The sequence below is a fragment of the Ailuropoda melanoleuca genome, chromosome 1 (assembly GCF_002007445.2).
Source record: "Ailuropoda melanoleuca isolate Jingjing chromosome 1, ASM200744v2, whole genome shotgun sequence".
Classification (NCBI taxonomy): domain Eukaryota; kingdom Metazoa; phylum Chordata; class Mammalia; order Carnivora; family Ursidae; genus Ailuropoda; species Ailuropoda melanoleuca.
The window spans coordinates 88,926,010-88,951,852 of NC_048218.1; the positions used below are offsets into that span (position 1 = coordinate 88,926,010).

Genomic DNA, 25,843 nt, shown 5'->3' on the forward strand with positions numbered 1-25,843 from the left:
ATGCATGCCAAAGTGAAGGGTATGGAGGTAGCCATACAGAGGTAGATGGAAGAGATAGATCAATCTGGCCTGAGGTAATTTTGTAGAAGGTAGGGTGATAGCTGGGCTATGTAGATGGGGCAAAGTGGACATATTTGGCAAGTAAGCAGTTGGGAATGATGCTGGTAGGCAGTGAGGAAGCTAGCCTGGCTTGATTATAAGGGACTTTCCAGAAGCTAATAGAAGATATAGTTTGCTAAGAAGAGAAGCAACATACCTCAGCAGGCCTAAAATGGCAGGAAAAATCTGGAATGGGTCCCAGAGTTGGTGAGAAATATTTAGAGATACAGAGCAGAGAAAACCTAAAGAAAACTGGTATGCTGTTATCTTTTTAAGGTATTTTAAAGATATTTTGGCATGTAAGTTTGGGTCTAGAGGTTCAGGGGTCATAAGAGATTTTTTTAAAAAATTGAACCATGTCAATTAAAAATAGAAAGACAAAGGAAAAAGGAACAATATTCAAATGTTTATGGGAGTACATTATTCAAGGAAGAACTCTAGAAAGAGAAAGACATTACAAGGTGTCCTGGCAAATGAAATTGCAGTATATTTTTTAAGGCAAAGTAGTGAAAGTCAATGGAATATCAAGAATCATGGCACTAGGTCATGGGAAGGTGGGGGGAGTACAGCTCTTATTTCTTATTGAGGGATCACCAGAGGGAGGAAAGGATTATTTGAAAGCAAACTAAACTGAAAAGCAAAATCTAAGCATTCACTTGGTTTGGAGCACACTGGAAAAAACCTGACACTGGGTGAAGAAGACACTTGTATCTCCATTTAAAAAAAATCAGTTATGCTACTAACTTATTACATTGCATGGCTTTTCTAGGCAACATAGGGCAGGTTAGGGAGAAAACCTTCAATTGTCTCTGGAAAGTCCCATAGTTACATTCTCATTCGATAGATCCAATAGTGAAGGGCTAGTCACTCCTCTGGGATCCTTTCCCTGTGCATGTGTATTTTACAAACCAGTTTTGCTCATTAAATTCAAATAGAGAATTGTGCCTAGTTGTTTGTGGGTGGTCTGTTTGTTTGGATTATTGCAATTTTTACCACAGCTGCTTGTTTAAATGGCTTATTTGGCTTCTAAACTTGCATCTTTTAAAACTATTTCAAAATATTTTATCTGTCTTTTAATATTTAACTTTGTAAATGCATAGGGGAAAAAACAAAGAAAAAAAGCACAACTATGCTAGCCTGAGAGGTACTTCATTCTACATTTCATCTCCACAAATATTCTTTTTCTTAACACCCTGATCTTTTTAGAAACACATCTTATCAAAATTTGTACTAATAGTTTTGTTGATTTGTTTAATGTCAATCTTCCTTACGTACCGTGGAATCCAGAGAGGAAGGATTGAGTCTGATTCTCTCTCTCTCTCTTTTTTTTTTTTTACATTGTGAACCCATATCCCCACCCCCACTCCACCGCAGTCCAGCAAACTCCTGGGAACCTGTACTGGGCACTTACCAAATGCCTGTGAATTCATGAAGAATAAATGAATGACCGAGTTCAGATGATGATTTTTGCTCTGAAAAGGAAACTGAATATCTTTTTGTTTATGGTTTATTAGTTGCAGTCTTTTGAGTGCTGGAAAATAGTTCAATTCTGGATCCAGAAGAACACCTTGACTAGGAATGAGGGAAATTTTTATTCTGTGTTCTGAGGTCTTATTCCAAATGACTGATCTTAATGCCTCAAGAAAACCATAAACCACATACTCCCAATTTCCTCCCAGAACTAATAAAAAACAAAACAAAACTTTTTAGGACAACTAAGAGCTTAAATAAGTCCATATTAATAACATGGAAGACAAATAAGGAGACATCATAATACAGTAATTTATTAGAGTCTCTTATATTGGCCAGTCTCTGGAATAAAACAGAGCATATTGATTCACACTCCTTCCAAACAGGAATTCAAAAGAGCTCTCCATAATACTGGTTTGATTCAGTCCATTATTAAAGATGTAAGATAATTAGAAGCAAAATAAGTCATTTAAATAAGCAGCTGTGGTAAAAATGCAAAATGCTAGTTTGATTCACTCCATTATCATTCATCCCATTATTGGCAAAATCTCTATGTTGCTTTTTGTATAAAAGACAGATTCCCATATTCACCTTAGTCAGCCAAGACTCAGCTGGTTCCTCAACCTTCTGTGAGCAAAATCTCTGCCTTACTCACTGACTTTACCAAGCATCTCACTTTAATGAGGCACAAGCCATGTTTTTTGTATCGATAGCAGATTGTCAACTTTGATCAAGGTCTAGGCCTGCTCAACACACTTTTTGAAATGCAAATCTAATCATGTCGCTTATCCGCTCAATGTCCTATCATTGTTTCTCAGTGTTCTCAGAAGTCCTACAACTTTAAGGAGATGCGGCACAGCCTGCTGCCTGTTTTCAACCTTATCTGACATCACCTATCCTTTAGTCCAAGCATCCAGCTGGGCTTGCTCAGCCCCTTTAACACACCAAACTTCTCTCTTCCTCTGGCTTTCACCCAGATTTTCCTCTCTGCCTGAAACTCAGCCTCACCCTCCACTCAACGACCACATTGGATTAATACCTCTTGACTCTTTGGATTCACATTAAATTCATTCAACAAATATTTTCTGAGCAAATCTCATGTGTCAGGGACTATTTTAGACTTCGGAGAGCTAGACAATAATAAATCAAACAATCCAAATATAAATAGGAAATAATCAGGTATGATCAATGTAATGAAAAGAATTTTAAAAAGTGCATGACTTGTGACATGGTGACTCTTGTTAGATTGGCTGAACGTGGATGGTTGCTCTGAGAAAAGACATTCAAACCAAGATCAGAAGAGCAGGAATGGTCCCACACAGCTCTGGGGCAGGCAGAGGGAAGAGCAAGTATAAAATATCTAAATAAGAATGAGTTTGCTGTGTATAAAGAACAACAGATGGCTAGAACTGAGAGGAAGAGCATTTTGAGATTAACGAAGATACAGGTACAAGAGGTATAGACACGAAGAGATATAGATACATGATACAGATTTATGAAAGGTTTTGTTAGATAGGTCAGGGAAGGAGTTTGGATTTTTTTCTAAGTGAATAATGGAAAGCCACTGGAGGGTGGTGAGCAGAAAAGTGAGCTGGTATAATTTATATTGTAAAAAGATAATCTGATTTTGCTGTATGGAGAATGGATTATAGGTATTTATTTAAAAAAAGAAGTATATAAGTCTGAAGTTTTGAGGAATAGGCAGTCCTGAAGATACAGTTTTGGAAGTCACTTACACAGAGATGGTATTTAGAGATTTAGAGCCATGCATGAAGTCCCCTAGGGAGACATTGAGAAGAGGAAAGGAAGGGAGCCAGAAATTCTTCTTAATGGCATTTCAACATAGAGAGATCAGGGTAGGAGAGGAAGAACCAGGGAAGGAGGCTGAGGAGCAGAGAGTGAGGTAGGACGTAATCCTGGGATGATGCCAAGAAAGAAGCACGCTAAGAAGGAACCAGTTAACCATCTCCTATGCTATGGAGAGATCAAGTAAGATAAGAACAGGTCCTTGGGAATCTTGACAAGGGCTTTCTCAGTAGAATATAAGAAATCAAAACGTGAATGTCCTTTCCTTTGAGAAAACTTTTCTGAGTGTCTGGAATAGATTAGCACTCATCATTTCATCCAGGTAACTGTAAAGAAAGCTGACTTTGCACTAAATTGTTATCTATGTAAAAGATATCATTTGTACAATTATTAATTTAATTTCTGTCTTCTCTATGGCTAATAATCTACTGGATAGCAGGGATCATGCCTATCACATTTTTTCACATTATCCTTAATAACTAGTAGGATGCTTGATACATAATATTCTCAGTTTTTGTGGAATGAATGAATTAATGAATGACCCTACATGACTGTACCAAAAACACATTTTTTTTAAAAAAAATGAACTTCTTTTAATTAACACCTACATTAATTGACATGCTTGCTTTCAGGTTATTTCTACGTTGTTGGCATAACTAAATAATTGCTTTTATTGCAAACCACCTGAAATCATTTTGATGGAAGCAGGTAGAATAAAAATAGTGAACAAATAGTCTACTTTGCCCTGTAAGATTATCTGTCTTAAGTTTCTTTAATCCAAATGATAAATGGTATCTCTACTCCAGTAGCTCATTTTAGCACTCAATCTAAAATTGATTACCATCCATCCCTTATTAAAACCCCGTTGATATAAGATATTTGAGAAAATAAATCTATGGACCATGTTAGCTATCCCTTGCTCTCAACTGGTTTTTAGCTCTATCCTATTATAAGTGAAATCACCAATTATCTTCCTTGAATTGCACTTGGTTAGGTCTTTTGAAATGACACTATAGAAATTGTGGGCGTTTATTATTATGTCCTTGGCTTTTACAGAGTGTTAATATAAGTAATTATATACTGAGAATATATCTGCATCTTCTAATGACATCAAAACTATCACATGGTTTCAATATTGTTCATTGTTCCAAATAAAAACAAGACATATGATAAATTTTGCTAGAGTATACTGTGAGAAAAAGCTGAGTATTTTTTTACTGATTAATATGCAACAATTATGAAATTAATTCATTACCCTTTCTACCTTTCTTCTAGGAAATTGAGATATATATTTGTATTTGATTCCAATACATTTTCATGGCCTAAGTTTCTGTATCTTTTCTCTACAGTATATGTATTCCTTTATGAAATCTATTTATATGTGTGCTTTTGTCACAAATTATCTCCACTTTTTTGAAGTAGAAAGAGTATGAATAAATAAAGAGAAACTGAAAGAAAGTGCTTCTCTCTTCCCTTCGGTTAATCCCAGAGAAAACTACTTTTCATGATCTTGCTCAAATAAAACCAATTCCATGAAGACATTTTTGACTCTTCAAGGATAGCCTGACTCCATCTTCTACTACCCCAAAAAAATTTGGATCATCGTATAAAATTTAATATCTTATTACATACTACATTCAAATAGATGGTCACATTTAAAGATTTTTATTTGTCTGTTTTAGGATTTAGAGCCAAACACAAATTAAAACAGTGCAAAAAAAAAGAAAAAAAGACATGGCAAATACCAAGAATAATGACAAAACATTGTGCCACTTCAGAAATTAATATGCTTTTCTTTTTAAATCATAGGCATTACCTAGACTTTACCAAATCTCCTTGCTGCTGAACTGCTCAGATTCATATACGAAAAAAGGAAAAAGCTTGTTTTAAATGATTTAGCCCTATATGGCATTATAAAGTAAGCTAAGTGTAATTCTTCAAATACAAGTAGATACACTTCAATTTTTTTTTTCCAGAGTGGGGTGGTATAGCCATTAGATTACTAAGTACAACATTAGACTCCTAAAATTTGCAAAATCACATGGGTTAAAATTATGAACACATAATTGCCTCTAAAATATCCATATCAAGATAAAAGTAATGTTAAATTTCCATCTGATAAAAGTCTTGTTTGAATAGATTAGATCCTAACAGTTGTATAAAACTTTTTCATTTTCTCTAAAAATAACTATTAAATTTAGAATAAATTTAAAGAGGCATTGAGACACATTCTTAACACAAAATTAGTTCACCTATTTTTTTCATTTTTGAAATTTGAAAACATATTGTTTGGATAGTTTCTATTTTCGAAAGTGTTAATTGCACAATATCCCATCCTAATAGTGAGCAATTGATTTATTTCCTTCCAGTTATTGTCCATAAGCACATACATTTACTCCACTTACAATCATAATATTCAACATTATTTCCCTCCTTTGAGGACATATAATCAAAACATTTCTCCCTAAATTTCCATTATGATAGTTTTATTAACTATGTACTGTTATATTAAAAATAATTCTGTTAAGTAATTTTTAATGTATTTTAAAGAACTATGCAACAATGTGCTAAATCACAGAGGATGACGAGTTAAAACTGGCTGAGAAAAAAGAATGTATACAACCAGAGTGAAAGAAAGTCTAAATGTTCCCTGGATGGGTGAGACTAAATGAGATACAGAGACCTCTCAGACAAAACAGGGGAAGTGAGATTAGCAGGCAGAGCCCTGTACCCCCTTCCCTTTTTTCAACCTTATTAGCAGCTTTTCTTATGATCACTAAAAGCATTTCTAATACTATAGGAGTGATAGTCTATGTTACCACTCCAAAGGAAACCACAAAAGGTCTCAGTTGACAAACTAACTCCCACCTGTTCCTAGGTTCATCACAGCAATGCTATAATAGGAGATAGTTTTTCTTCTATGCCACTTCTACTTTGCAGTGAACAAAATCTTTTTTTCAACATGGAATGCTTTAAATTGGAATCTTGCCTCTAGATAGCTGTATGAATTTTATTACTAAAACATTATCACATTTTTACTTATTGCTAAAACAAACAAACAAATAAAACCTGTAATATTTCTCCTCTGGGATGGCAAATGCAAATCAACACTAATTACATTACCTGTTTCAGACATTTTGATTTTTTTCTGCCAATCTTCAGAGAGCAATAGTCTTGTAATTAGCCAAACTGTACATTGAACCCCCAAATTCATATCCTTTACACCAAAGCATCCAAATCAAAACACAGCTCAGGATTTCCTCTGATGTGGGACCAAATCTTATTTTCTACTTATTTCCAACACTCCCAAATGAAAACTAAACAGCAATACTTTTGGATCCCATACCCAAGAAAACTTGGCTTACCTTGTTACTGTTAGACAAATTATTAACAGCAATGAAAACCCTATAGTCTTTATTGCTGTAGACGCTTATTGTTGTCAAATGAGCTGTGGATCTGGTTGTGGTATACCACACACGCAAAGTGTGCTGAAACAAATGTTTTAATAATTTATTTCTCATGAATTAATTCACTTAAATATATTTTCGCAAGGCCCAGTACACATATTAGGAACAAAGTGACCAGGATACATACACCTGCTCCAAGACGCACCTAAAAATGTTCACTAACAGAGTTTTGTATTTTATCATACTGATAGGTCTAGAAAAGACACCTGATTCTTAATGCTGATTATCAGTATATGATGTGTTCAAGAGCAACAAAGGAGCCAACTAAAAGTTAAATCCTAAACCTCAGTGGAGCAGAACAAATATTTAGCTATCACTGAGAAAATCATCCATCATCAACACCAACTCTGCTTGCCATTATACAGACCAAGCAACTGACTGATTTCTTCATTTTTTAGTTAGTCTATTGTCCTCCAATTCGATCATTCAGAGCCTGGTATTTAGAGATAGGATATGAACATGAATGTAGGATTCAAATTGGATCAAAGTCAGGTACTTGTCAGTTATACATAAAAAAATGGGCAAAGCTTTATTAATATTAACAGTTCGCTTTATGGAATTTTACTTTATGTGAGTGCAACTAATAACAGAGTAAGGCAACATAAGGTATGGCTAAAAGATTTTTTTTTAAATAAAATAAATACACATGATTAAGTGGAAGGTCAAGTCCTTGAAAACACTGCTGTCAGAATGTGGCATTTAATTTTAAATTTTCAATTGGCAAACTGGTCACTGCTTCAGGATTTTTAACTTGAAAATTCAGAAAAATATGAGAATAATAATAAAAGTGACTAAGCTATAAATAATACTATAATTAAAATTAAGTGTATTAAAATATTTAAAATATTTAAAAATATTTAAAATATTTAATTTTAATATTTAAAATTAAGAAGATGATTATGAACATCTCTTTATACACCTTTCCAATATACAGTTTTCATTGGTGGGAAAACATTCATTGCTGCTCACTAAAATTATAAGAACATCTGAAGCAATGCTTAATTAGACACTATGTGGAACTAATGTGTACTTGAAAAATGTTACAGAAATATTTTACACTACATTTGCCATGGTATATCTATTGTCCATCATACTTCGAATTCAAAATAACATAGTAGAAAAATATCAAGATTTTGCTTTGCATTGCTAAAATATCTCCTTCCCCACGACATATAAACCTGATTGACAAAAGTTATTTATTTTTTTATATTTTGAGATTGACATGAACATAGGCTTATAATTACATAGAAGTAACTAACACTGAAGAGGAAAAAAAAACTGATTCTCAATGACCAAAATATATGATATGAACAATTCTTATAAAGGGAAACATAACTTAAATTCCTTTTTCAAAATCTTTTAGAGAATGAAAGTGTGAGGAGCCTTTTTGTTGCAAATAACAGCATAAATTGTATGCCTTTAAAAAGTGTATAGTATGTGATGAGACTTTGGGCACAATTAAGATTAAAAAGATGAAATCTTTTGTGATAAATTGTACTCTTTTAGCAAATACTCTTAAGTAAAATACCATAAAAAGGTGTTTTAGTAAATGATAAAGTAATTTTACTCCCAAAATTGTGACACTACTAAAAAATAAACTATACAGGTAAAATATCAAGTTTATCTTTTAATAATGGGTTATTACATAAAACAATATCCCTATTTCAGAGTACTTGATCAGTTATTTTGCAAATAATATTTCCCTATAATTTTCTTCAAAACCAAGGATCTCCAGTTTGATTTTGTTTTACATGTATATACATTATTGACTTGAACTCTTTATCACTGTATAAAATCAACATGTTTTCCAAATCAAATAACTCAATGTAAATACAGTTAGACAAATATTTCTAAACAGTATCTGACAAATTTTTTGAAAACCCAAACCTATACCACAATGACAATCATTCCCCAAAGCCAGTCCACACACGTGTTCTCAAAAAGACTTATTAACTTGTTTCTAAACTCATGTCAAGTTTCAGGCAATTTTATGGCATTGTAAAAAAGAGTGGAAGGAAAAATTTGTCCAGGGACTAATTCTTCTTTAGAAAGGCCCTGGCATTGTTGCCTTTCACAGTGCTATAAAGTGAAACCAGGAGAAACATTACTCAACAATGTGAATAATTTCACTACCTTTTACTTCCAAATTTTAAAATCAACCCTAGCTGTCTTCCATCAAGTAATTTATGAACACACTTATAGAATTCATTGAAGATATCTAAAATTTTGGTTCAAAGAACGTCAACAAGCATAGAACAATGAATGAAACAAAGCAAAGCAAAACAAAACAAATCAAAACAGAACTATCACATACTTCATGAATTAATGGTGAAAAAGGAAGAAGAGACTTCTTACCAAGTACCCCAAGTCGATAGTTGACTGTGATGACAATCACATTGCCATAACTTGCCAAGACACTCCCATCATATAAATTTCCAGTACCTTCCATATATGAGCCACCATGGATATACACCATCACTGGTTTGGGACCCCCACTGTCCCGAATATCTGAAAAAGAAATGGTTGGCAATTGTCCTTATCCTCAAAAAACACACATAATAAAGCAGAGAATACATTTTCCATTTTAGGGACAAAAGAGCATGATTTTAATATAGGTCTTTAAATTGCTGTTTTGTTAAAGTGTTTCTTCAGCAACTCATATTATGAGCTATTGTGAAAAGAGCAATAGATATTCACTGTTTTTTAGCTAAAATTTTTTTTAAAATTATAAACTGAACAACAAAACTTGGACAAATTGAAAATGGGTGTGAATTTTAGTGCTTTTCGATTGTTTTCGGAAGTGGCAGTAGAACAAAAAGAAAGAATGATAATGGGTCTTAGAGAACTATTTTTTTTTAAAAATGTCATAGACTTCATATGGAATTTATGAGCCATATGCTAAGGACAATGTTATCACTGCTATTGTGAATAAAACACTCAGTTTCTCCATTTCTTATTTACTATAAAGATTTTATTGAATGTATCATAATTATATTGAATAATTTATGGCTCTAATTTGTGAATATAATTACAACACTGTGTTTTAGGTTGCAAGAAGTTCCATTTCACTACTCGAGTACCAACTGGCAGATGAATGGTTAGGCAGTAAAATCTGTACTCTCGTTGTTTTTATACGTAGGGTACTGTCACTTAAATGATATTTTTTTGTTAAGTCGGGGTTATCTGCTCACTCCACCAACCCTACCCTCTGGAAGAAGAAAACAAGCTTAATTATATTTTTCACCTCTTTGTGTAGCTATTGTACTCTTCCTAGTCCCATTTTGGCTCTACGATTTTGTCATGTAGACATAAAATAGAATACAGCTAAGTCCAGTTGTAAAGTGCCCAATTTTAGGATGATGTTAAAGTGATTTCTACAGTTCTGAGTTTTAATCAACTGTGTTTGCTTTTCTAAGATACTTTCCCCAAATTTTGTAGTTTTCAATAAGGATCTAGAGATAATATATAAGGGAATCAAAAGATTATTTTAATTGGTATTAAAAATGCCCTAATTCCTAGAGATATAGGTGCTTAACTTTATATTGGCAAACATGGTTTTAACTATTGAATATTGAAATATCATATATGTATGTATATGTTTATGAACACACACATACATACATCAAATATCACTATTCTGTAATAGCCCATTATGTCTTCTACCCACAACTGAAACTAAATTGGATCAAGTGTATTTTCTTCTTGTTAATGCCAATATTAAAAAAATCATTTAAAAAAAAGGTATAGTTTTGTTCCTTTGCTTTCGACATTTTTTATCAAACTTAAATCTCCTACATCTTTACAATTGAGGTTCAGCTTTCAGAATGGACTAATATAGTACAAACTCATTGAAAAATCTGGTGATTATTTAGATGCTGCTTTACATTTCCTGTGAAAGGGTGACTAATATAAATGCTTCAATTTTTCTATTGTAATAATAAAGTGATTTCCTTAAATTAAAAATCCTTTAGGATCAGGAATTGCAGCTCAACTCACTTGTCCAGATTTTCAAGTTGGGGAAACAGCTCACTGCAGAATTTAGAGACTTTTTTAAAAGACTATTTTACATTTAACTTAATACCAGTATATAAATTTACCATAATCCCCTCCCTCCTCTTCAATGGTGTACTTGAGAAGAGTGTCTTATTTTTAAGTGGTGAGAGGAGGATACTTTGACATCAAAACTATCCATTAGATACAACTACATTTAGAAGGAAAACCTAAATTTATTTTCTCTTTAAATCCTTAGGAGGGAAAATGGTATTCACTTATTTGTAAAGATCTGGGGGCTTGCATAGATGTTAGGCTTACACAGAGAAAACAATCCTTTTGAAATTTTTAACTATCTTCCATTTTTAAATGCCTGTTTGCTACGTACAGTTTAGCTTATTTTTCTAGTATGGCTGGCACCGAAGAAGCAATAATAAATTATTAAACTGAAATCATTAACTGACTGTTCACAGCAGACACTGTACTCTGCTAATTGTATGCTTGTAGGTAGCACAGAGGGAGGCTGTTTCAGAATTCTTCTTTAATTAAAATTACATAGAATTACAAAGCACCAACTGTGAACAGTAATGAAATCTTGGTAGAACCATTCTGTTCACCTGGAAAACAATACAGGCACACATTGAGAAGACTTGCCACATTTTATACCTAATAACAGAATGAAGTGGACATTGTCAGGAAACACTGAAAATATGACAATACATCCTAGGAGCTATTTTGAGTGGTATCTCTTTACTTTTCCTTGAAAATTAGACTTGAAAGAATTACTGATAGTTTGGGCTGATTCTGATTTCCAATTTGTCTTTTCAAATTTCTCAAAGATTTCAGCCTTGTCTAAGAACTTAATATACCAAGTGGTTCTTCTCTAGAAAGTTATATACAAGTCTAATCCTGTGTTCTGAACAATATTTCTTTTTATTTGAAATAATCCTGAAGCTAATGCTATATGGGGTACTAATTACCAAAATAAGTAAAATTCTTGCATATTACAACCCTTGAAATTGCTAATAATGTTTGGGAAGATGCCATATTTCTATTACAGGATAACTGGAGTTCTATGATAGTGTTTTATCACAGAGGTCTTGACTTTATTTTCTTCATAGTATACAGGTCTTTTGATATAAATATAAATAGTAAATAGTTTAAATATAATAATATAATAATAAATACAAATAGTTTAAATTGTATCTATATTTACTTTGATTTAAAAAAATCTTTATAAACTAATATATCAGATAGCCTACTATTAAATACCATCTGCTAATGCTATCATTTTAATAAAATTTTAAGGAACCATTATGTTTGGTGCAAAAGTTTTAGATGTACTTTAGTAATTTATGATGAATTTGTTAGAGCCAAGTCATCCCTCTAAATCTTGTCTCATATTTTTCTCTCTAAATAAGGTGGATTTCACCAAACATTTCTGACTTTGCCTAAGCAGCTGCTACTGATTTTACTAAAACCAAAACCACTCTAAGAGACTAAAACACTAGTTCAGCTACAGTAAAAATGCAAATGTTCATAAAGCATGTTTGTATTTTCTGTTACGTGCATTTTTTTAGGCTTTGCCAAGCATCTAGGTCCCTGAAAAGAATGGATGGTAAGGGGGAAGTACTACACTGATGATTATTTTCCTTCTAAATTTTTTAGGGTAAGAAAGTAAGTTTTTCAAGTTAAAAAAGTAGACTTGGAATCTGAGTAGATATCTCCATGTCAAATTTTAGTAACTATTTTATCTTTTTGATAAACCAAAATTTTAAGCCAGTGTAGCAAGTATCAATACATCTAGAGCAATTAATGGGGATTTATTTGTGCTTGACAACCAGGGTTTGGAAATCACAATCCCTTTAATGGTCCTAATGGATAATTATTTGTCACATAACTCCTTAAACATGCTTACTGGTTTCCTTTTCTTAAAAAAACTCATTAAGTTCTTAATTGCCCATAATTCAGAGGTATGGGCATTTAACAGTTTTTAAATTGTGGGGTATTGCCTCAATTAAATTTTTCTCTATATATTTCAAGGTATTTCAAGATATTTTTGTGTCCCCCTTTACTAATTCTACCACCCTCAGGTACCAACCTCATTCCAAACCAGCAAAAGAATATAGAAGTGTTGGCTAAATATAATTTTTGGTTAAAAATATATATATAAATCTATAAGAGCAGTTTTAAAAGGCTCTATTTAGAATATAAAATCGCATCTGCACATTGAAATATTAATATTAAGGTATTCTTAGCACAATTAAAAAATTTAAATATCTCTTGAATTCCCAAAATAAATTGGTAGAAATCTAAGGTGTTGCTTTGACCCATTTTTGTCACTTCAGATTAGTATTTTTGAACCTATGGAAATAGCCTATGAAATATGTAGTTTTTTTGGTTATTATAAAACACAAATGAAAAGTGATACAATTGTGTTTGGCCTAAAGATGGCAAAAGAATAACTAATGTTAAAGACAAAAAGGAGAATTGGAAGTAATGAATAGTGCTCCACTGAGAAGCCTTGGGTTAGTTTAAGTGAATGAGGGTCACACCCCAGTCAATGCCTCTGGTAGCCTCTGAATACAGTAGCTGAGACAGGGACCTGGAAATCATGTAAAGGATTTTGGTTATCAGTGAATAAAGGAGAATAAATAACTTGACTTTTGACTAAAGTAAAAGGAGTAATTTATCAAGTAGTTTATATTTGTTGTTTTATGTCTAGTGATGTTGATTCATAATTTGGAACAAATTAAATATAAAAATTGGCCTTGGTTTTTATTCACACTCATGTCTACAAAATAATTGTAAAAGGAATTGAATAGAAGATGGTCAGACTTTTCTTCCAAGGTTTTTTTATCCTGAAAAATATTTGAATTTATCTTTCTTGTCTTTGCTGTCTAAACAATTATCCAAAACAACATCACAGAGGAATAGACTCAACTTGAATTGATTTCTCTTACATTCTGCACTTCTGAGCATTTAAAAATATTTATTGATTTGATAAGTCTTGTGACTGACTGGCTTAGTACTTAACCTGAATACTACCTGCCAATTTAAACAGGGGTTTAGTACATTTTTAATGGCTATTTAAAAATGTTAAATGTGCTTTGAAAGAGGTCTGTAAAATAGATTCACATTTACAGAGCTTAGCTCATTATGGTGGCTCAGAGGTATCTTTTGTAAACGTGTAAATGTCTTACTTGATGCGATTTATCAAAAGAAAAGAAGTACATTAAATCAGCAATCAAAGTATTTTTTAAATAGGAAAATTATGTATACTAACCTTGTGAGTACTTTCAGAAAATTTACAGTTTACACAGCTACACACTAAGAAGTCCTTTATACAAAGTGTTATTTAGATAATAAATGTCTAGGAATTTAGGATTTTCAGAGGGTTCAGCAAATCCCAAAGCCCCTATGTGGAAGCAGACTTCTTAGAGCTGTGAGAACCAAGTTAACAAATGTCTTGAATGCTTGAAAAATTCTGATTTCCAACAATGTTTTTAAAAAACACAATTTGGGGCGCCTGGGTGGCACAGCAGTTAAGCGTCTGCCTTCGGCTCAGGGCGTGATCCCGGCGTTATGGGATCGAGCCCCACATCAGGCTCTTCTGCTAAGCCTGCTTCTTCCTCTCCCACTCCCCCTGCGTGTGTTCCCTCTCTCGCTGGCTGTCTCTATCTCTGTTGAATAAATAAATAAAAAAAATCTTTAAAAAAAAAAAATAAATAAAAAACACAATTTGCTCTTTGATATTATAAGTTTATTTTTAGCTCTTAGCATTCAAAATGATAACTCTTGGACAGTTATAATGATTTATTTCAAATATTAATGACTGCTTTGTGTTTAATCTTCAATTCACTGTTGGGGTTCATGGTAAACGTATTTTTAATCAGAAGTCATAAATTTCACTTATTCAAAATAATTCTTAAATGTTATAGAATATTAAAACACAATATAATTTTTAAGCTTTCAATACTTCACTTCTATAATTTAATTTTCTACTGTGAAGTAGTTTATTAACTAAATATCTCAATGAAAATAATTCAAGTTGTTTAGTAAGGATATATTCATTCATTCATAGTTGTAACTCATGTAACTAGCATTTGTGCTGAACTGTTTGTAGATTATTTTATTTCGGAAAACCATTCATACTCTATTATTGATATCTTTATGAGATTTAATTTCTAGGGCTCTGGGATTTACTTTTAAGCCTGGGATAACATTAGTTACTTCTCGAAGAATCATAACTAGGGTAGCATTAAAAAAAAAAAGTCCTAATTGGAATCAAGGTGAACTGAAAGTACCAATGGGCCCCTCTGGATGCTCCACCAAACACTAGGTAAAGGTAAACAATGGAATGAGAAATGTCAAATCAATCAGAAGTACTTACATGTACAGAGTCTATCAGAATTGTATGTCATAAGAAAGGTAGAAAGAGAAAACAATTTTGATATTAGCGAAATAGGAAATATTTTATTGCTTATAGTTGGCAATAGTTTGAAAATGACAACACTTCCATTCGCCAGTCTAGAAATTATGTGTCTTTGAATAGAAAGGATATCCATCATATGTGCCCAGAGTACTTAAGCGATTTGCACAGTGTTTACTACAGTTATCTAAATAGGTGGCACGCCTTTCTTATCTATACACTTGAATTGATTTATGTAATATTTAAGCAAATAAATAGAAAACAGTATTTTTGTTATATAAATCATATTGCTCAAGAAACACTTTATATCAGCTTTTAGTTGTCCTTCATTTTATTGGGTATGGGGTTCTTTTTAAACAAATATCAAAGATAAAAATGAAACACATTTTGATATTGGGTAAAATATTTACATAGATTAGAAAACATGCAAAATGGGAACAGAGAGACTACAGGGGAGGAGATTGTTAGTTCAAAGAATATGGACAAATTTCAGTCAAAACATGGGATGAAACATCAAAAGTCAGTTCAAGAAAACAACAACAAAAAAATGCCCCTCTTTTTAAAATATTTTAATGGTTGGCATCAAAATGTAAAACTTAACGTTCATTTTTTTTTTAAAAATTAAAAATGTATATTTATGTGTAACAACAAGCAAGAAGACAAAACACATCAAAAACGGGAATTAAAAACAACTCTTCAAAAAAAGACAAGAAGTAAAAAAATAGAAAGGGGTGGAAAAAGTGATTGAGGCCCTTGTCATGCAAATAGATTTGGTGGAAAAAAAATACCTTCATCTTCAGCACCGTCATTATCACCTAAATCATCTGTCTGTTTCTTTGTAAGGGGACCTAGGATTGAGAACGGAGAAATGGAGGGAAAAAAAAAAAGACAATTCAAGAATAAACAAGACTGAGGGGAAAAAAATAAATGTAAATGCTAAAATTCTCAAGGGTATTTCCAAAAAGAGCGGGGAAGTGGTTAAGTCAAAGCTGATTATCTATTTTGTTTAAGAAAAAAAGAATCCCTCTCCCCAAAATATCTTATAGAAGATTTGGTTTGTGAATATATCCAGCATAAAAAAAATACATTATGGCTTGAAACTCGAGTCATAAGCAAAGGAAATGATTTTTTTTTTATATATCCACTGCATACAAAAAAGTAAACAGTTTTAGCTGAAAGAACTTAATTTATTCAGTGTCTTTTCTAATTTGAATTGGTGACAACAATAAAGAAAGTAGGCCAAACTCATCCTTAATTTGGGACAATATAATAACATTAGGGAAAACAGAGATATGAACATTTTTAGGGTGTTTTTTTCTCCTAATTTTTTGTAAAAGCATTAACACTTGGATTTTACACATTTTTATATCATACATTTTTCAAAACTGTGACTTTTTAAAATTACTTGTCATTAAACAAATATTTCCCCATGTGTTTTAATTAGATATTTGCTGTGGATTTAAGACATTTGCAACCTGCACAAAAGTGTAAACAGATAATCTCATCACTCTGTAGAGCAAAGGTACTATCAGTAGAAGTCAGTGTTTGGTTATTAAGTTAGTTACAGAGTCAGGGCTTACATTTAATAAGCAATTTAGTAATATAACAGAATTATGCGCTCTTGCAATATCATGTCTAGTATAGTTATTTATAAGGGAATCATGTTTTAGGATAATAATTGTGTTAAAACACTGTGAATGTTTAATAAATGTTTTAATATACTTAACAATACTAATTTGCTAGAATAAAGAAGCACACCAAAGGGGAAGTCAAAGGCCATTTGAAAGTAATTTTAAGTGTCACATAATTGACATATTCAGCACACAAAAAAGCAAGTGAAGCCCCACATTTCTTTTCGTTTCCACAACCATTTAATTTGTACGACATTTCATAATCCTCATGCAAAAAGCAATCATTACAAACACAGGACACTCAAGTTAAAAGACAGCCAAACACAGCAGTAAGCAAGAGAATTTTGTCATGCATAAAATAACAATCATAGAAAAAGGAAGGGGAAAAAAAGGACTGAAAGTCATGTATTGATTTCAATAATATAAATAGAAAAGAAGCAGGCGTTAACTCTAAGCACACTTCATAGGGAAGGCTTGTAAAACATTTCGAGAAAGACTTCGGAGCCTTTTCAGCGATTACTGTGCATTATGTTTGGAATTCAAACTATACCTATTATCAGAACCCTCAAAGGATGAAAAACACCATCCCAGAAAATGGAAGGGAAAAAAAAGAGATAGAATCCAGTTATGTTTCATCAGCTCAGAGAAACAGCCTTTCATTGAAAAATAGTAGTAACTGGCAAAGATCAAAAGATTGGAAATGGAGAAATTAATTGTGTAACTGAAGGGACCCATTGACTACTCAGTTGTAAGGTCATAGTTTCAAGGTCATTCCAAATATAGACAGAGGAGCTGTACATAAAAAATTGAGTGATATACTTTTATAGTCACTCTTGTAAGCAATCACTCCATTAAGAGAAAACCTAGATGAAAACAAGTCTAGGTTAATTGACAATCAGTTGCAAGTTCACAGAAATGTACATTTCTTTAATACAACCCTGCTTAGTGCAAAAAATACTCTCAATGTTTTTGGATGTCCATGCAACAATGTTGCTACATTTCTGAAAAACAGAGATAGTTTCTATTTAAATTCAAAAATCGCTGTATCCAAAACTATATTTGAAATATTTCTAGTTTTAAAACATCATGCAAAATATTGGGCTTAGAAAATTATGTTTTCAAGCTTTTTATTTTTCTTTAACTACCTTAAGCAGTAAATGAAAAGACTTCAACAAATATGATTTCTTGCTTTTCTACTTTCAAGGATGCTATAGAGAAATTATAGTTTGATTTACTAATAGGCAACACAGATTAAGTGCAGTGGTCATCATTTATTGTTGCCCAAACCACTAACTACTTTCCAATTTTAGTTAGATTATTTACTTTGTTTAATTCTTGGCACTATTAAGAAACCACTAGCGTGAGTTCATTTTTTTTTTTTTTCCTGAATCCTCAGTTCACTAACATTTGGAGACATATGTAAAACCTGTCACAATTAAGTCACTCTCATCACTTTGTTCAGGCCTCTTTTGAACAATTCAGATAAAGTGTTTCTTTTCTGTCCTAGGATATCTGAAGCAATTTATAGGACTTCTTCAGGAAATCATTTGCGTTCTACAGTCACCTAGCCAGTAGTTTTACGTACTTGCACACACACAGAATTGCAGGTTCTTGGGGCTCCTGGGTGGTGCTGTTGGTTAAGCAACCGACTCTGGGTTTTGGCTCAGCCCCACCGCAGGCTCTGCCGCTCAGCCTGGAGTCCGCTTAAGACACTCTCTCCCCCTCTCCCTGCCCTCTCAACCCCCCACAAATAAATAAATAAACCTTAAAAAAGAGAGAGAGAGAGAGAGAGAATTGCTGGTTCTTCGGTCTGCCTAAGATGTGATAGTAAGAGCATTTTTATGAAAACATGATCTGCCACCTGTTTGCATGTGGGACATGATTCTCAGCTGCTATTTGACTCTGGGTTTGCATAAGTAGGGAAGCCATGGAAATGATACTGCATACAATGAGATGACTTTTCATGGATAGAATGGTTGAACCACCTTTTTTGCTGCAGTATTTATTATCACCTTCCCTACTCAGGAAGCTGCATGCCTCTTAACTGATGTGGGATAATGTTTACATACACACACTATATGGAAAATCTTTTACTGTAGTAAATCTGAAAAGTTAAAGACAGATATAGACATTCAGCATCATAAATAGATGGGGACATCATTATCTTAGAAAAAGTTTAAGTCAAATTCTCCCAACTAAAGAAGTTCTCTTACTGAATACTAACTAAAATCTATTATTGTATGGAAGCGCCTGGGTGGCACAGCGGCTAAGCGTCTGCCTTCGGCTCAGGGCGTGATCCCGGCGTTGTGGGATCGAGCCCCACGTCAGGCTCCTCCGCTGGAAGCCTGCTTCTTCCTCTCCCACTCCCCCTGCTTGTGTTCCCGCTCTCGCTGGCTGTCTCTATCTGTCAAATAAATAAATAAAATCTTAAAAAAAAATCTACTATTGTATGATACTAAATTGTTCCCACAGTATGGGTTCCAGCAGTATTTTCATAATTCCAGCATGACTGGGCTTTCTTAACATCAAGAATCGTTTATACGTCTGATNGCTCGCTGGCTGTCTCTATCTGTCAAATAAATAAATAAAATCTTAAAAAAAAATCTATTATTGTATGATACTAAATTGTTCCCACAGTATGGGTTCCAGCAGTATTTTCATAATTCCAGCATGACTGGGCTTTCTTAACATCAAGAATCGTTTATACGTCTGATTTTTTTAAGGTTCCCCAGGAAGAAGAGGGCTGATAATAGTTTTTGGCAAAAATGGTTATAAAAAGAAAACAAAAACCCAGATTCCTTTAACTCATATGCCTAAAAGCACAGGAAACAAATATCTGAGAGGGTCCAGCATTGCAAATTGAAAAACTCAACGTCTGTTTCTCTAAGGAAGCCTCAAATAGGGTAAACATATGCTTGCGGATTACAGAAACAGATCCCTACATGATCTCAAGATTCCTTATTCCCAGGCTGGAAGGAAATAGCCTGTTGGCTTGAGCTTCCTTCTTTCTAGAATATCAGCAACTCTGGCTCATTTTTAGTTTATTCTAAGCTGCCATAATTTGATATAATAACTGATGTTAAAGTTTTTTTAACTGAAAGACAATATCGTAAGAGGTGATTGTCATTAATTTTCTTATGAAAATTAGACAACCACACTTTAGAGACCACATATTTCCTGTAAATTGATCAACATTATTTTCCCAAAGGGTAAAACACTTATCCTTCAACAAAAATACACAGCAATCATTAATAACATTCCAACCACAGCTTACACTTTTTTTAAACTACAAACAGTGCATTTTCAATACCAGCAGTTTAAATGGGTATCTTAAAGCACCAAAATATAAAGCGAATGAGAACTCTAAAACCCAGAGAAGTGATTTATTTTACCTTGAAACTATAGGATCTGTCCTCCTTGAGGAATGCACACATAACTCTCATTAGAGTTAATAAGAAAGTGGACCTCATGTCATTTTGAAAGGGAGTGAGAGTAATTACTATATTTTATAACTCCTATAGGCAATAAATAGATTCAGTGGTGAAACAACAGGACTAGGAAGGTAAAGGGAATTCCTAACCATGAAGGTAAAGGGAGCTCCTAACCATGAACTTTGAACTCATTTAAATCCCAAATAGTTTCTATGCCATTAATAGAAGCATAGTTCAAAGTGTTGGCCTTTACCAAGGACTTATGATGCAGTCTTACATTTTAGGGTCTGACCACAGTGCCTTTATTTTTTAAAAAAGGAATAAAAATATCAGCATCTCTCTGTAGTTAACTGGAGAATAATTATGAGGCCCTGAAATAATTACTATCCACCCATATTAATGCTGCTTTTTATCATTCTCTTTGATGAAGGGCTAATATACTTTAGGTCTCAAATACCTTAGAACTGATTATAAATTCCTTCATTATGGGTTCAATTCAGCAGAAATTATCTGTACTTTGTGTCACACATATCTGCAAAAGGCAAGCAGGTTGAGGGTATTATTAGCTCCTGACTTAGAAAGCTGGCCATGTGAAAGGTGTCCTTCTTAAGAGAGCAAGTCTTTGAAAATTTGAGGATTACTTAGAGCTCCAGGCTCCTGTGAGTTCCACTGTGATACATGGACAGCCCTGGCTAATGACCTTGCTCAATTCTTCCCCCACCAGACTTTGAGGTAAACTGACTCAATGGAATTCCTAAGGCTATTTCCATAGAATGGGGAAATATAAAGATGTTGCCACTTGTTCTGGGGCAATTGGAAGCTGTTTAAATCTTTTCAGGAATGTTCTTAGTCTTTATAAAACTAGAATCAAGGGTGTAAAAATCTAATTATGTCTGCTCTGTATGGAAGACAATGCTGGAATTCAGTACATTACAAATAAAAATAGCAGTATGTTACTGTATTTGATTTTTTCAAAATTGATAAACATTAAAATACAATGACTTAAAGAAACCAGATATCATCACAGTTGGTGTCACTGCAAAGGTGGTAAATTTTACCTATTGAAATTTAGTGAATTTTATATAACTACAATACACAACTCGAGAATACAGAAATGAGTGAAAGCAACAGATTTGGAATAATACTCATTAATTTGATATTACTATATTTATTAACTAAAGATTATCACACTTCTTAAATCATCGATTTTATTAATATGTAAAGAATTATAGCTGAAAATAAAATTTTTCAATTAAAAGACAGCATTCTTGTGCAATGTCATAAATATGCATTATAAGAAAATAAAAATATAATGCAAATTGCTGTAATGAGATATTGGAAACAAACTTTGGGAGAACTCATAATTTAAAGAATCTGTATATTTGCAAATTTTGGTGGCACAATATTTCTTAGGAGAGCTGCCTGTTTAGGCTAGTGGTTCAAATGTACATATGCTATAGAAAGGACCAGATTCCAACGGTATAAAAGCAGCAGACATGCTCTGTGTTTATTTTTGTGTTAGAAGAAAACACCTACGTGAACAAAAAAACACACTCTCTCAGTTCCTCAGAGGCAGAACATAGCTTAAAACATGACTTTTGGGAAAAAGAAAATTTGATGTTAAGGTCAGGAAAAAAGGAAGAGAAATCTTGGATCCAGTACATTGAGAAAAGCTCATTCATATTTATAAGAAAAACAAGTTGTTTTTTCATAAAATTATCTTTATTACAATACTTTGAAGTCAAAGCAATCCTCTCTAGAACAAAAGTGATAGGATCTGGGGAATTTTTTTTTTTAAGTAGGTAAAAAGTAAGTAAAATAGGCTAACTCTTAATCTAAGCATCACCAAATTTGCACAGGCTTATTATTTTTCTAACACTACATTTGTTTGATTTTTTAAAAAAATGCACATGCAGTATTTTATATCATTAAGTCAGAATAACGCTCCCTTCTCATCTGGAGCAATGTGGCTGTATATTGCATAAATCCTGTAGCACTCTGTGAAGACATACTCTCCATTGACCTGGCTTTCCACACATTATCCAGACAGAGGTGTACCTGGGTGTGGTGAGGACACAAGTGCCACCAGATCCCAGAGCTCTCTCAGCAAAGCTTGCGATTGGGACGGCATCAATAGTCCAAACTCCTTGGTATGGCTGCCAGTATTTAGTTGTCCAACTTTTCCAAATATGTGTTATGTTAGGTCACCAGGATACCGTGTGAGCAACACAGGCAAGACCCTAGCCCTCATAAAAATTAATTTTGTCAGAGAAAGAGACACTAAGCAAAAATCGCACACAGAAACATATACTTACAAATTGTGTTAAGAAAAAAAAAGTCTTAGTGTTATGAGAGGTTATACAAGGCAACTTAGCTGAGCCTAAGGACATCTTCATTGAAAAAGTGCAATGTAGCCTGAGGATTAAAGGACAGCTCAGTACTAAGCAAGCAAAGAGGAAGGGGGTGGGAAAGTACAGTGGAAAGAAGATTCCATCCAGGAAGACCCTACAATTAGAGGGAACCTGGAGGTCAGTGAGGCTGGCAAAGAGAGCAGAGAGTAGTGGGAGATGAGGATGAGTATGCCGCTTCTCCAGCCTGGGGATTTTTGTCTTAACCCTATAATCAATAGGAAGTCATTTAAAGGGTTTAAGCACACACTGAAAAACTGGGCCCCACCTGAATCCTCAAGAGAAAATCACAAAGAGGTGAAGTCACTCCAAATCATAGGGCAGAGAATACTTTACACAGAAGTCTGCATTATGTTCTTATCAGATGGAAATACTTTCATGAGAAGAAATCAGATGATGGAAAGGGAGTCTATAACTCTTCTCTATTTTCTGTTTGCAAATAAATTGAATATCATCAAAAAGAAAAATTTAAGACTCGAGCATATCTAAAATTTTATGACTATTTTAAAGTTTTCTATTAAACATGTATTTAAAGTTAAATTTGTTTTGCTAAGAATTAACATGATGAGAGTTAATATATCCTAACTACTCTTATATTCATACAAAGATAGATAGTCTATAAGTGATTTCTTACCCTGTTCTCAGGATAATAGGGATGCCCACCAGGTCCACCCCAAGGCCAATTTTACCTCCCATAAAGGTTTTGCTTTCACAGTTATAACTTTCCGCTGCTTCTCCAATTTTATTCCTGTCACGCTCTCCCAGAACTCTCTATTATTGGCCTTGTCTGTGGCCATCACTATCACATGGCTGAATTATTGCAGTAACCTCATAGTTGCTCCCACTGTCATCTAGACTCTAGACTGTCTCCCAAGCCATTTTGTATGCTATAGGTTTTTGAAGTTGTAGATAATAATAGTGGCAAACCCAAAAAGAAAAAGATTTAATCATCATCAGCTAAAATGTACACACATTCAACTCCTTCTAAGACTAAAATTGCAAGCATTCCAAGGGAACAGGAACTCAAGAGCGTATACAAAAAACTTGTACTGTGAATTTTAAAATAGCTATAACAAGACAGATGAAAACTAAATATAGTTTAACACTCATTTTGATGTTTTAGAAATTCATGAGCAAAAAAAAAAGGATTTTTTTATTCAAAATGGAAACAAGTCATTTCAAATATTTTTTAAAAAAATGCAGTTCAGATTAGTGTTCATTAAACACCACTTTCATTGTTTCACTACTTAAATAAAAATTTTAACTGTCTGTTTCTTTCTTATTATTGTAGACGAAATGCCCCAGAGTGAACCATAAGACCCTCCTTGTATTTTGGAAAGCAATGGAATGAGGAGATAAAATCTGGAAAGAAAGAATTCTAAATTCTGCCAAACATTTAAAAAAAATTAATATCAATCTTTCTTAAAGTCTTCCCCAAAATTGAAGAGGATGGAATGCTTCCAAACTCATTTTATGAGGCAGCATTACCTGATAGCAAAGCCTGATGAGCACACCACAAGAAAAGAAAATCACAGGCCAATATCCCCAATGAACATAGATGCAAAAATACTCAACAAAATATTAGCAAACCAGATTCATCAATACATTAAAAGGATCATATATCATGATGAAGTTGGATGCAAAGATGGTTCCACATTAACAAATTAATTAATGTGACATGTCAGATTAAAAAATGAAGGCTAAAAATCATATGATCCTCTCAATAGGTATAGAAAAAGCATTTGATAAAACACTACATCTTTTCATGATAAAAACTCTCAACAAACTGTGTATACAGGAAATGTATCTCAACATAATAAAGGCCATATATAATAAGTCAACAGTTAGCATCATATCCAATGGTGAAATGTTGAAAGCTTTTCTTCCAAGAACAGGAACAAGACAAGGATGCCCATTCTCACCACTTTTATTCAACATAGCACTAGAAGTCCTATTCAAAGCAATTAGGCAAGAAAAAGAAATAAAATGTGTCCAAATTGGAAAGGAAGAAAATCGCTTCTATTTGCAAGTGATATTATATGTAGAAAGTCCTAAAGACTCCACCTAAATACTGTCAGAACTAATAAACAATTTCAGTAAAGCTGCAGGAAAAAAAGATCAATATCAAAAATCAGTTGTGTTTACAAAAATGAAATATCAGAAAGAAAAATTAAGAAAACAATCCCATTTACAATAACGTCAAAAAGGTTAGTAATAAATTTAACTAAGAAGCAAAAGTTCTGAACACTGAAAGCTGTAAGACACTGATGAAAGAAACTGAAGAGGACATAAAGAGATGGAAAGACAGTCAATGTCCATAAATTGAAAGAATTAATATTGTTAAAATGTCTATACTTTTCAACATGATCTATAGATGCAAAACAATCCCTCTCAAAATTCCAATGGTGTTTTCCACAGAAAAAACCCCACAATGCTAAAATTTTATGAAACCACAAAAGACCTCACATAGCCCAAGAAATCCTGAGAAAGAACAACAAAGCTGGAGGCATCACACTTCCTGATTATAAACTATATTATTACAAAGCTATAGTAATCAAATCAGTATGGTATTGGTATAAGAAGCAGACACATAGATCAATAGAACAGAATAGAGACCCCGGAAATAAACCTAAGCATATATGGTCAATTACTTTTTAACAAAGGAGCCAGGAATATATAATAGGAAAAGGATAGTCTCTTTAATAAATGGTACTGGGAAAACTGGACAACCACAAGCAAAAGAATGAAACTCGACCCCTATCTTATATCATCCACAAAAATAATTTCAAAATGTATTAAAGATTTGAATGTAAGACATGAAGTCATAAAACTCTAGAAGAAAACATAGTAACTGAACTCCTTGACATTGGTCTTGGCAATAAGTTTTTGGATTTGATAACAAAAGCAAAGGCAAAAAAAGTAAAAATAAATAAGGGGACTACATTAAACTGAAAAACTTCTACACATCACAGAAACTATCAATAAAATGAAAAGGCAATCTATGAAATGGGAGAAAACATTTGCAAACCACATATCCAGTAAGAGATTAATATTTTAAATATATAAGAAATTCATACAACTCCATAGCAAAACAAAACAAAACTCTCAA

General features: G+C 33.1%; 1 protein-coding gene across 3 annotated transcripts in view; it reads right to left on the reverse strand.

The window, feature by feature from the left end:
* The window catches only part of NLGN1 (neuroligin 1), a 641,185-nt gene that overhangs the window by 431,507 nt on the left and 183,835 nt on the right, over nt 1-25,843 (reverse strand). For 2 of the 3 annotated variants that reach the window (XM_034662719.1, XM_034662710.1), the window contains 2 exons: nt 16,053-16,112; nt 9,198-9,350 (listed from right to left, as the gene is read on the reverse strand). In XM_034662719.1, the coding sequence (XP_034518610.1) occupies nt 9,198-9,350; nt 16,053-16,112 (213 nt within the window). The remainder of the gene's footprint in view (nt 1-9,197; nt 9,351-16,052; nt 16,113-25,843) is intronic. The other variant, XM_034662726.1, reaches the window with a different exon arrangement.